Consider the following 12,890-nt stretch of genomic DNA (forward strand, 5'->3'; position numbering starts at 1 on the left):
GGAATGACCTCACCCTTAGGAATCAGTTCCGCCTAGGTCTTTCCGAGGCCCTGAAGGACAAATTAGCCCAAGGAGAATTACCACTTACACTTAATGCCTTGATGCAGAAGGCCACCACCATTGACAGACGGCTGAGGGAACGCAGAGCCGAGAGAGTCTCAGGCTTCACACCCAACCCAAGACCGTCCAGCCAGGGTCCTGCTGTAGAGATGATGGAGATTGGGGCGATCCGAGGACCTCTGACCGAGAGAGAGAAAGCCAGGAGACGTAACCTCAACCTCTGTTTATACTGTGCGTCTGCTGACCATACCGTTGACGGATGCCCCGCAATACGTAAGAAGTGCGAAGGTAAGAGCGGCACGTTTTGTACCTTAGGCAGTACAAATAATAGTACTGGTGGTTACATATACACGTCTCTCACCTTACAGTGGGACCAAACCGGATTATCGTTGAAGCCATGGTGGACACGGGAGCTTCGGGGAATTTTATCGACATGCATCTGGTTGAGCGAAATAAAATTCCCCACATGAGAAAAAACGTTCCGATATCCGTGAGTTTCATTGACGGTACCACTTCTAGTCCTATCCACAGTCAGACTCAACCCCTCATGGTGACATGTGAAAATAACCACACCGAATTCTTATCCCTTGATATCATACACTCTCCATTGTTTCCCGTGATTCTTGGGTTGCCATGGTTGCAAATACACCAGCCAACCCTCCTATGGAAACAGGGGAGAGTTCAGTTTACGTAGCCTTATTGTATGGAGACCTGCTTTCCTCTCAAATCTCTCATGCACGTGGGAGTGAACCAGGTTCCCAGCCAATACGCAGACTTTGCTGAGGTATTCAGCGCAAAGAAGGCGGAATCTCTTCCACCCCATAGATCTTACGATTGCCCCATAGACTTGCTGCCGGGTAGTGAGATACCCACAGGTAGAATTTACCCATTGGCACAACCAGAACTTGTTCACCTCAAACAGTACCTAGAAGAGAATTTACGAAAAGGTTTTATTCATCCTTCAACCTCCCCGGCAGCAGCAGGGATGTTCTTCGTGAGAAACAAAGACTCAAGCCTAAGGCCCATCATAGATTACAGAGCCTTGAACAAAGTAACAATCAAAAATCGGTACCCCTTGCCGTTAATATCCGAACTCATAGAAAGATTACAAACAGCAACAATCTACACCAAGCTGGATTTGAGAGGCGCATACAACTTAATTAGGATCAGAAAAGGTGATGAATGGAAGACAGCCTTCCGCACTCGGTATGGACTCTTCGAGTATACAGTGATGCCCTTCGGGTTGTGCAATGCCCCTGCCACATTCCAAAATTTTATTAACGACATCTTTAGGGATCTACTGGACGTATGTGTAATCATCTATCTTGATGATATACTAGTGTATTCCGATAACTTACACGATCACAGGAAACATGTCCGTTGGGTTCTTGCACAGTTAAGTCTTCATCGCTTATACGTCAAACAGGAAAAATGTGTGTTCGAGACTACTTCTCTTCCCTTCCTCGGATACATAATTTCACCCAAGGGTATCCAGATGGATCACTCAAAAATCACTTGCATCCAAAATTGGCCGATCCCGGATTCCAGGAAAGCTCTTCAACGGTTCCTGGGGTTCTCAAACTTCTATAGGAAATTTATTAAAGATTTCTCCGCTACCACTAAACCACTAACCCGCTTAACTAGTGTCAACACGAAGTTCGTTTGGTCCAAGGACGCCCAATCAGCGTTTGAGTTATTAAAGAACAGGTTCACTACGGCACCGATACTGACTGTCCCAAATCCGAACCATCACTACGTGCTGGAAGTAGACGCATCCCAGGCAGCCATAGGAGCCGTTCTGTCCGAGCGAAGCTCTTTTTCAACTCCGTTACATCCTATCGGGTTCTACTCCCGGACGCTAAATACCGCCGAATTCAATTACCCCATAGGCGAAAAGGAACTCCTCGCCATAAAATGCTCCCTGGAAAATTGGAGGCATTTACTTGAAGGATCAATACACCCCATCACAATTTATACGGATCACCGTAATCTACAATACCTGAAAACCAATAAAACACTATCAGGCCGCCAAGTACGGTGGAGTTTTTTTTCCGACAGGTTTAACTTCCAATACTGACCAGGCTCAAAAAATGGGAAGGCCGACGCCTTGTCACGACTGGCTGAAATTCGCACCTCAGACACGGCCCCCACATGGATGATTCCACCGAAGAAACTCGTCCTTGCCACCATAATGTTGGAAACCCAGCTCAAGGATGCTCTAATTAATGACCATGCTAATACCCCCCCTGGTCTTTCGCAGAACCAACAGGGTCTCCTTTACAAGGACAGCCAACTGTATATACAGCCCTCCCTCACCAATCAGGTGATCAAACTTTGCCATGATTTACCCCTCGCGGGACATCCCGGCATTGCTAAAACCACAACCCTGATACGCAGGAACTTCTGGTGGCCAAAGATGACCAAACAAATTGAGGAATACGTTTCCACGTGCGAGACCTGTGCCTCATGTAAAACTGACAGGAACCGACCTTATGGTCTCCTAATGAGTCTTCCCATCGCCAACAGACCCTGGGAATGGGTCTCGATGGATTTCATAGTTGAACTTCCCCTTTCCAGAGGAAACAATACCATCATGGTGGTAGTGGATTTGCTGACTAAGATGGCACACTTCGTGCCCCTCAAGAAGTTACCCTCCTCCAAGGAAACGGCCGTGGTATTCCTGTCTAATATTATTAAGTTACATGGAATTCCTAGCCAGGTCATATAAGACAGAGGTTCTATCACGGCCGGCATGGCTATCACATACGTGACACAGAGGGAGGGAACGAGGAAGGCCCTGCCCAAGTGAGAGGGAAGATGGTGACCCCTGACTCACCTGGCGGCTGGCACCTGGCTGCCCTGACGTCCCTAGACGGGTTCCTCACCCGTACGCCGATCACGTGCCTAAAGCCCTGGCTTTCCCTGAGCTGAGCCCTAGATAGTGAACAGGGCGATGGGAACACTAGTCCGCACCACTAACTCTAAGGGAAAACACCAAGGGGAGGACAGACAACACAGACTCAACATATATTCCCAGGTGGGCGACAACAGGAGACAACAATAAGCCAAACAGGGATCCGGAGGGTAGCACACAGGAACGACAACCAGGATTAACCACTCCAGTGGGTCAGTATAGATGTCCAGGCAGGAAGCTCTATAACTGGCAACTAGAGAAGTGTGAGGGGAGAATATAAGGAGGTAGGGAGTGGCAGACAAGAAACAGCTGAGGAGGAGAAGCTACGGATCCCTGAGAGAGACAAAAAGGATAGCAAGGCAAAAACAGAAAACAATCACTAAGAAACACCGTGATCTTTAGATATAGAGCGCGCAGCCACCCGCTGCGACTTCCTGACCCCGGGTAAAACGGAGTCAGACGTGGCTCTTGATACCCTCGTGACAGTACCCCCCCTTTCACGAGGGGCCTCCAGACACTCAGGACCAGGTCTCTCCGGATGAGAGGCATGGAAAGTCTGAATTAACCTGTTGGCGTTTACCTCTGACGCTGGAACCCACATTCTTTCCTCGGGACCGTAACCCCTCCAATGCACCAGATACTGAAGAGAGCGGCGGACCCGACGAGAATCAACAATTCTGGCTATTTGAAACTCCAGATTACCATCCACAATAACAGGAGGAGGTGGCAGCGGCGATGGTTCTAGAGGTGGAACATACTTCTTGAGTAACGATTTATGGAAGACGTTATGGATCTTAAAAGTCTGAGGTAGCTCCAGGCGAAAAGCCACAGGGTTAATGACGGCTACTATTTTATAGGGACCAATGAACCTAGGACCCAGTTTCCAAGAAGGAACCTTCAACTTGATATTCCTAGTAGACAACCACACATAGTCATTCACTCCTAGGTCCGGACCTGGCGACCGTCTCTTATCGGCCATGCATTTATATTTACCACTCATCTTTTTCAAGTTAACTTGCACCTTCTGCCATACCGATGAAAGAGATGAAGAAAACCTTTCCTCTTCGGGAACCCCAGAAGACCCCCCCTCTTTGAAAGTACAAAATTGGGGATGAAAACCGTATGCACCAAGGAATGGTGACTTGCCAGTGGACTCCTGATAATGATTATTTATGGCAAACTCAGCTAACGGTAAATATGATGACCACAACTCTTGGTTTTCAGACACAAAACACCTTAAATATGTTTCTAGGTTTTGGTTGGTACGCTCAGTCTGTCCATTCGACTGAGGATGGAAAGCTGAGGAAAAGGACAAGTGAACCCCCAAACGGGAACAAAAAGCTTTCCAAAACTTAGAAATAAACTGGGTTCCCCGATCCGAAACCACATCGGAAGGGACCCCGTGAAGCTTCACGATTTCACTGATAAACACCTGAGCGAGAGTTTTAGCATTAGGAAGTGCGGGTAGCGCAATAAAGTGTACCATTTTGCTAAACCTGTCTACTACTACCAAGATAACTGTTTTACCCGCCGACAACGGTAAGTCAGTGATGAAATCCATTGACAGATGTGTCCATGGCCTATTGGGGATGAAAAGTGGCAATAAAGACCCTGCTGGACGTGTATGAGAGACTTTCGCGCGTGCACAAGTAGAACAAGTAGATACGAAATCCATTACATCCTGACGCAACCTTGGCCACCAAAAACGACGAGATAAAAGCTCCAAGGTTGCTTTACTACCCGGGTGTCCAGCAAGTGCCGAATTATGATGTTCTTTTAATAATTCAAGACGCAGGTTTAACGGTACAAACAATTTCTCTGAGGGGCAAGAGGCCGGGGCGTCCCCCTGAGCCTCTAACACCTTTCCCTCTAGAACAGAGTGTACAGCAGAGACAACCACTCCTCTTTGTAAAATAGGTACCGGATCACAAACATTACCCCCTCCAGGGAAACTACGAGATAATGCGTCTGCCTTGGTATTTTTTGCCCCAGGACGATAGGTGATTACAAAGTTAAATCTGGTAAAGAATAGCGACCACCTAGCTTGTCTAGGGGTGAGACGCTTAGCCGATTCTAGGTACAGAAGGTTCTTGTGATCCGTAATCACCGTGACGGGGTGGATTGCTCCCTCTAAGAAGTGACGCCACTCTTCAAGCGCCAGTTTAATCGCCAACAGTTCCCTATTTCCAATATCATAATTCTTCTCCGCAGAAGATAATTTTTTGGAAAAGAAAGCGCAAGGACGCCATTTGCCAGGAGACGGACCCTGAGACAATACAGCTCCCACTCCCACCTCTGACGCATCTACCTCGACAATAAAAGGCTGGGAGACATCAGGTTGAATTAGAACAGGTGCCGAGGTAAAGCTCTCCTTTAGAGAGGAAAATGCATCTTTAGCGGCGTCAGACCATTTGGAAAAATCCGTCCCCTTCCTAGTCATGTCGGTAAGGGGTTTAACGATCACTGAATAATTTTTAATGAACTTTCTATAGAAATTAGCGAAACCCAAAAACCGTTGTAGGGCTTTAAGGTTCTCAGGAAGATCCCAATCTAAAATTGCCTGGACCTTCCCAGGATCCATGCGGAAACCTGAAGCAGATAATAGATATCCCAGGAACTGTAATTCCTGAACAGCGAAGACACATTTTTCAATTTTCGCATATAATTTATTCGTCCGTAGGACCTGCAGTACTTGCCTGACATGCACCTCATGTGTTTTCAGATCAGCCGAATAAATTAAGATATCATCTAGGTATATGACTACAAACCTGCCGATGAGATGACTAAAAATATCATTAACGAAATGTTGGAAGACAGCAGGGGCATTGGTCAGACCGAAAGGCATAACTAGATTTTCATAATGCCCCTCAGGGGTGTTAAAAGCTGTCTTCCACTCATCCCCTTCCCTAATACGAATCAGATTGTAGGCCCCCCTAAGATCAAGTTTGGAGAACCACTTAGCACCCGCAATCTGATTAAAAAGGTCAGGAATGAGAGGAAGAGGGTATGGGTCACGGATGGTTATCTGGTTTAACTCACGGAAATCTAAGCAAGGACGCAGGCCCCCATCTTTCTTTTTAACAAAGAAAAACCCTGCAGCCACGGGTGAAGAAGAGGGTCTGATGTGTCCCTTAGCCAGACTCTCGGAGATATAATCTTTCATGGCTTGTCTCTCGGGACCCGAAAGATTATACAACCTGGACTTGGGTAATTTTGCCCCGGGAATCAGGTTAACCGGGCAATCATAAGGACGATGAGGTGGTAGTTTCTGACAACCCTTTTCAGAAAAAACGTCCTCAAAGTCCGAAATAAATGTAGGTAGGGAAGCTATGGAGGCGATTAAGCAATTGTTATTTAAGCAATTCTCTCTGCAATGCTCACTCCACTCCAATATCTCCCTGGCCTGCCAATCCACCACTGGATTGTGCGCTACCAACCAGGGAAGACCCAATACCACCGAAGAGGAAAGGCCCTCCAGAACGTAACATGAAAGACACTCATTATGGTGGTCCCCTACCCGAAGGTGTAAATTACGAACGATGTGGGTGAGGTTTCTCTGAGACAGAGGAGCAGAATCTATAGCGAATACGGGAATAGGTCTCTGCAGAGTACAGAGAGACAAACCCATAGTGCGGGCAAAATGGGCATCAATCAAGTTTACCCCTGCTCCACTGTCTAGAAAAACAGAAATAGACTCCGTCTTAACACCAAAAACAATGACCGCTGGTAACACAAATTGAGATGTTCGTATGGAGGAAACGTATACCCCCCGGCTGACATCCTCCGCACAGCCCGGGGTTAGTAGTTTTCCGACGGTCTTTTGTTTTTGAGAAAGGAGGGACAGACATTAATGAAATGACCCCTCCCGCCACAGAAAAAACAAGCCCCCCCCCTACGGCGAACCTCGGGAGGACGGACCTGACGAGAAGTTCCGCCTAGCTGCATAGGCTCATCTAAGTCAGTACAGGCTGACTGTTGCTTGGGAGAGGTAACCAATTGCTCCGGAATTTTCGATCTCTCCCTAAGACGTCTATCTATTCTGATAGAGAGGGACATAACAGCATCAAGGGAAAGGGGGGTCTCATACAGCACCAGTGCATCCTTAACCCTTTCAGATAACCCAGAGCAGAACTGACTCCTGAGAGCCGGGTCGTTCCACTGAGTATCCGTAGCCCACCAACGGAACTCTGAGCAATATTCCTCTGCTGACCGATCTCCCTGTAGGAGTCTCCGTAACTTCGACTCAGCCAGGGCGACTCGGTCAGGGTCATCATATATGAGACCCAAAGCCCCAAAAAATCCCTCCACTGACCGAAGAGCCTGAGAACCAGGGGGTAACGAGAACGCCCAGGATTGCGGATCCCCCTGAAGCAGGGAAATGACAATCCCTACCCGCTGTTCTTCATGACCTGAGGAGTAAGGGCGCAACTTAAAATATAATTTGCAGGCCTCACGGAACGTCGCAAATTTGTCCCTTCCCCCAGAAAATCTGTCGGGAAGAGCAACCTTGGGTTCAGTGACAACCTGGTTACCCATAGCAAGCGCTGGGGGTGCGGTCTGCTGCATTTGCTGCTGTTGTTGGAGAACAGACGCCTTCAATCCTGCCACCTCCAAAGACAGGCTTTGAAGCTGTTCTGCCAAGGCATCAATAGGATCCATATTGGATTCTAAGTAGAGAGAGAAAAAAAAAACAACAAACAAAAAATTTAAAAAAAAAATTATTTTTTTTTTTCTCAAAAAGTAAGGGCCAGTTATAATATCATGGTCGGCGTGGCTATCACATACGTGACACAGAGGGAGGGAACGAGGAAGGCCCTGCCCAAGTGAGAGGGAAGATGGTGACCCCTGACTCACCTGGCGGCTGGCACCTGGCTGCCCTGACGTCCCTGACGTCCCTACGCCGATCACGTGCCTAAAGCCCTGGCTTTCCCTGAGCTGAGCCCTAGATAGTGAACAGGGCGATGGGAACACTAGTCCGCACCACTAACTCTAAGGGAAAACACCAAGGGGAGGACAGACAACACAGACTCAACATATATTCCCAGGTGGGCGACAACAGGAGACAACAATAAGCCAAACAGGGATCCGGAGGGTAGCACACAGGAACGACAACCAGGATTAACCACTCCAGTGGGTCAGTATAGATGTCCAGGCAGGAAGCTCTATAACTGGCAACTAGAGAAGTGTGAGGGGAGAATATAAGGAGGTAGGGAGTGGCAGACAAGAAACAGCTGAGGAGGAGAAGCTACGGATCCCTGAGAGAGACAAAAAGGATAGCAAGGCAAACACAGAAAACAATCACTAAGAAACACCGTGATCTTTAGATATAGAGCGCGCAGCCACCCGCTGCGACTTCCTGACCCCGGGTATAACGGAGTCAGACGTGGCTCTTGATACCCTCGTGACAGGTTCGCAATTCGTATCCAAATTCTGGAGAGCACTTTGTTCCAGACTTCAAATCGACCACAGAATGTGTACCGCCTATCACCCCCAAACTAATGGGCAGACTGAAAGGGTGAATCAGTGTCTGGAACAGTTTCTCAGATGTCACTGCTCATTTCTCCAGGATGACTGGGAGGGCCTACTTCCTCTCGCTGAATTCGCCTATAATAATTCTACGAATTCCTCCACATTACATACTCCATTCTTTGCTAATTACGGATTTTACCCTAGGTCTTTTCCTCAAACCAGCCTTCCCACAAACGTTCCAGCCACAGTTGATTATCTGACCACTTTGCAAACTACCCTTAAGACGCTAAAAGACAACCTTCAACGGGCAAAGGATAGACAGAAGTTTTACTACGACCGTCGTAGGAGAGAAAATCCTCCCTACCAGGTCGGAGACTCGGTTTGGTTATCAACAAGAAACCTTCGGTTGGGGGTACCTTCCAAGAAATTGGGAAGACAATTCCTGGGTCCTTTTCCGATAGATAGGATTATTAACCCCAACACGGTGAGACTCACCCTTCCTCCTCGATTAAAGGTACATCCCACATTCCACGTGTCACTACTGAAGCCGTTTAGACCTAGGCCGTTCCCATCAAATGATCCTCGACCCTTGCCGCCGATAGAGGTCCAAGGAGAAGAAGAATTTGAAGTTGAGCAGCTCATTGATTCCAGAAGAAGACGGGGGAAGATCCAGTATCTCGTTAGATGGAAGGGGTATGGTCCCCAGGATGACTCTTGGGAAGATGTGCAAAACGTTCATGCTCCCAGACTCCAAAGATTGTTCCATAGAAGATTTCCCAACCGACCCTCTCCTAGTGGGGTACCCCAGAGGGATCCCTTAAGGGGGGGGTACTGTAACAGTACAGCCTGGATCGCAGCGGCTCCCTGTGACTCCGCCCACTTACCTCCGGGCCTTAAATAGAAGACAGGTGCTAAGCAGGGTGTTCCACTAATGGAGTGCGCACCCTGCTAGCTCCATTGCATCTGAGGACTCTGTCCACATATCCAGACCTGGATCCATAACAACATTGTGAAGGACTGCGTACCTTCTTGCCACTGGCTTCCCCACTGCTGGCTTCCTAGCCAGGACCAACTAACCGCAAGTATATGCCTGTTACCTGCTCTGATTAAGGTCCTGGAACTCAGAGTGGGGTGGTTCCTGCTGGTGTGAGGCGATATTCCCAAACCAACTCTGAATTCAGGACATGCTATACTAACTCTGAACCTGCTGCATATTATATACTAAACTGAGGACATGCTATACTAACTCTGAACCTGCTGCATATTATATACTAAACTGAGGACATGCTATACTCACTCTGAACCTACTGCATATTACATACTAAAACTGAGGACATGCTATACTAACTCTGAACCTGCTGCATATTATATACTAAACTGAGGACATGCTATACTAACTCTGAACCTGCTGCTGCATATTATATACTAAACTGAGGACATGCTATACTAACTCTGAACCTGCTGCATATTATATACTAAACTGAGGACATGCTATACTAACTCTGAACCTGCTGCATATTATATACTAAACTGAGGACATGCTATACTAACTCTGAACTTGCTGCATATTATATACTAAACTGAGGACACTGCTATACTAACTCTGAACCTGCTGCATATTATATACTAAACTGTGGACATGCTATATACTAACCCTGAACCTATGGCATACTATATACTAAACTGAGGGCATACTATATACTAACTCTGAACTGTGCACAAGCTTATACTAACTTGTGACTCCTGTAATACTGGGGGACCTTCCTTTCCAGCAGTAACTAATTAGATGGATAGCGGTAAATGATTTTGTTACCCCAAACTCTCCGCCCAAGACTGAGAGAGACGCCTGGGGTACATACTGAGTAACCGCGAATCCCACAGCCAAAAACAAGGGCGGTGGGATAATAGTGGATGTCCATTGCTTCCGCAGTTGAGATCCTAACTGATCAACTAGGTGCGTTACAGTACTCCCCATCGACAGACAACCTCAGAAAGGATCTTTTTAGCGGTCGTTGTGGCATTAGCTTTTTTAACGGGCCAAGCCTCTGGCCATCCAAAAAACATGTCTACACAGACCAAAGCATACTCGTGGGGCCCACTCTTAGGCATGTTGATGTAATCAATTTGGATTCTCTGGAAAGGGTACTCAGGTTTTGGGGAATGTTTCTTTGGGGTTATAGCTGGTCGTCCAAGGCTGTGTAAAGCACAGACCAGGCAAGGACTAGAAAATTTGGTGGCTGTGGTGGAGAATCCTGGAGCTATCCAGTACTCTTCCACTTGAGCAAGCATACATGACAGTTTTGGACTGGTGACTGGGGTAGTGAGCTAAATGGGCCATCATTGAATACAAAACTCTTGGCAAGCACCTCTTACCACCGAGACCCCAGATCTTATCAGCCCCCTCCGTTGCCCCCAACGCTGCCCATTTCCGCTTCTATGAGTTCTCTGTCTGAGCCTGCAACTTCTTGAACTCATCCAACGACACATCAGCGGGTTTAGCCAGCATTAGTGTCAGGGGAGGGGGGGTCTAGGGCTCCTTCTTTAGCAGCCAGATCTGCCATTGCATTGCCCCTAGCTTCCATGGTGGTCTCTGTGGTGTGAGCCTTGACCTTTAAGATAGCCACTTCTAATGGGAGTGTAAACGCTGCAAACAATCTATTTATTAGTTCGGTGTGCTTCACAGGTTTCCCCGAGCTAGTGAGGAATCCTCTGGCCTTCCAAATTGGACCGAAATCATGGGCTATTCCGAAAGCGTACCTTGAATCCGTGTATACATTGATCCTTAATCCTTCATGTTTCTCACAGGCTCTGGCCAATGTGTGTAATTCGGCCTCTTGGCCCGACATGTGGCTGCTGAGTGAGCCTTTCTCTACTATTTTGTCGACTATTGTTACAGCGTAGACCGTGTGAGGTTTACCATCGAATGTGTAATACCTGGAGCCATCTACAAAAAGATTTATTGCTTCCGGAAGGGGAGCTCCCTTGACAGGGCTAACTGCTTCTGTCTCAAGCTCCATGAGCTCGAGACAGTTGTGATCTTCGGAGTTTTCAGTCATGGTCGTGTTAGCATCGGTCGCAATTCTTTCGTCCTCCCTCTCTTTTTCCGAGTCTGATTGGGTCGGGAGAAGAGATGCATGATTGAGGATGGTACATCGTCTTAGTGTAAGGTTAGTAGGGGTGAGGAGAGCCAATTCATATTTGGTCAAACGGGCGGCCGAAAGATGTTTGTTTTGGACCTGGTTAAGGATCTCTTGGACAGAGTGTGGGGTGAAAAGGGTCAAAGGGGAATCTAAAACGATATCACCTACTTTGTGCAATAGTACAGCACAGTCGGCTACAGCTCGGGCGCACCCAGGTGAGCCTTTGATGACCGGATCCAGTTCAGTTGAAATGTATATGATGGGTCTATACCTGGATCCGTGTAATTGGGTCAGTACCCCAGTGGCATGCCCTTTACTTTCGTGACAGAAAAGGGAAAAGGGAAGGTTGTAGTTGGGAATACCTAGTGCCGGGGCTCTAGAAAGTTCCTGGATCAGATCCTGTAGGGTTGACCATTTTTCATCAGTTAATTGAAATGGTGTTTGTGACGGAAGAGTATAGAGAGGACCCAGTTTGGATGAGATGTTAGGGATCCAATCTCTGTTATAATTGATTAAACCTAGAAGGGCTCTCAACTGTCGGGCATTACGAGGCCGAGTAAAGTCTCTGAGAGTCTGTATCCGTTGCATTGTCAAATGTCGGGTTCCTTTTGAGATACAGTGGCCTAGAAAAGTAACCTTCTCCATACAAAACTGCAATTTCTCCTTGCTAGCCTTATTCCCAGTGGATGCCAGATGGTTAAGCAACGAGATGGTATGCCTATAGCATGACTCCTTATGCGGGCAACAAACCAACAAATCGTCCACATATTGCAACAGGGCGACCTCCGGATCCTCTGGCACCCACTGATCTAAAGCCACCTTTAGCTTACAACTGTATTCCGACGGGCTAGTCATAAACCCCTGTGGTAACCGGGTCCATGTGAGTTGTTTACCCTGGAATTAAAAAGCAATGAGATATTGACACTGGGGATCCAGTGGTACAGAGAAAAAGGCATTGGACAAGTCGATGACACTAAAGTACGAAGCCTTAGGAGGGATGGAAGCAAGTAATGTGTGAGGATTAGGCACTAACGGGGCATCGCTGACAATGATTTTGTTAATGGCTCTGAGATCATGGACCAGTCGGTAAGTGACTTCCTGGCCCTTGGCTGATTTCTTTGCCACCGGAAATAGAGGAGTGTTACATGGGGATTGAGTTGGGGTCAAGACCCCGATTTGGAGATACCTGTTGATCTGGATTTTGAGGCTGTCCATCTGCGCTATGCTCAGCGGGTACTGCGGTAATCTTGGTAATACGCAACCGGGGGCAATCCGTATAGTGGCTGGAGGTACTGGCAGCAGGCAGA

At 47.5% G+C, this 12,890-nt stretch overlaps 1 protein-coding gene across 1 annotated transcript; it reads right to left on the reverse strand.

Annotated features, from left to right (window-relative positions):
* Positions 1-10,938: 10,938 nt before the first annotated feature.
* On the reverse strand, positions 10,939-11,499 carry LOC120979202 (ribonuclease HI-like). Its single transcript, XM_040407838.1, has one exon. The coding sequence runs from the start codon at positions 11,497-11,499 to the stop codon at positions 10,939-10,941; it is 561 nt and encodes a 186-aa protein (XP_040263772.1).
* Between the last annotated feature and the right edge of the window lie 1,391 nt (positions 11,500-12,890).

This window comes from Bufo bufo, chromosome 1 (genome assembly GCF_905171765.1).
Source record: "Bufo bufo chromosome 1, aBufBuf1.1, whole genome shotgun sequence".
NCBI classification, from domain to species: Eukaryota; Metazoa; Chordata; class Amphibia; order Anura; family Bufonidae; genus Bufo; species Bufo bufo.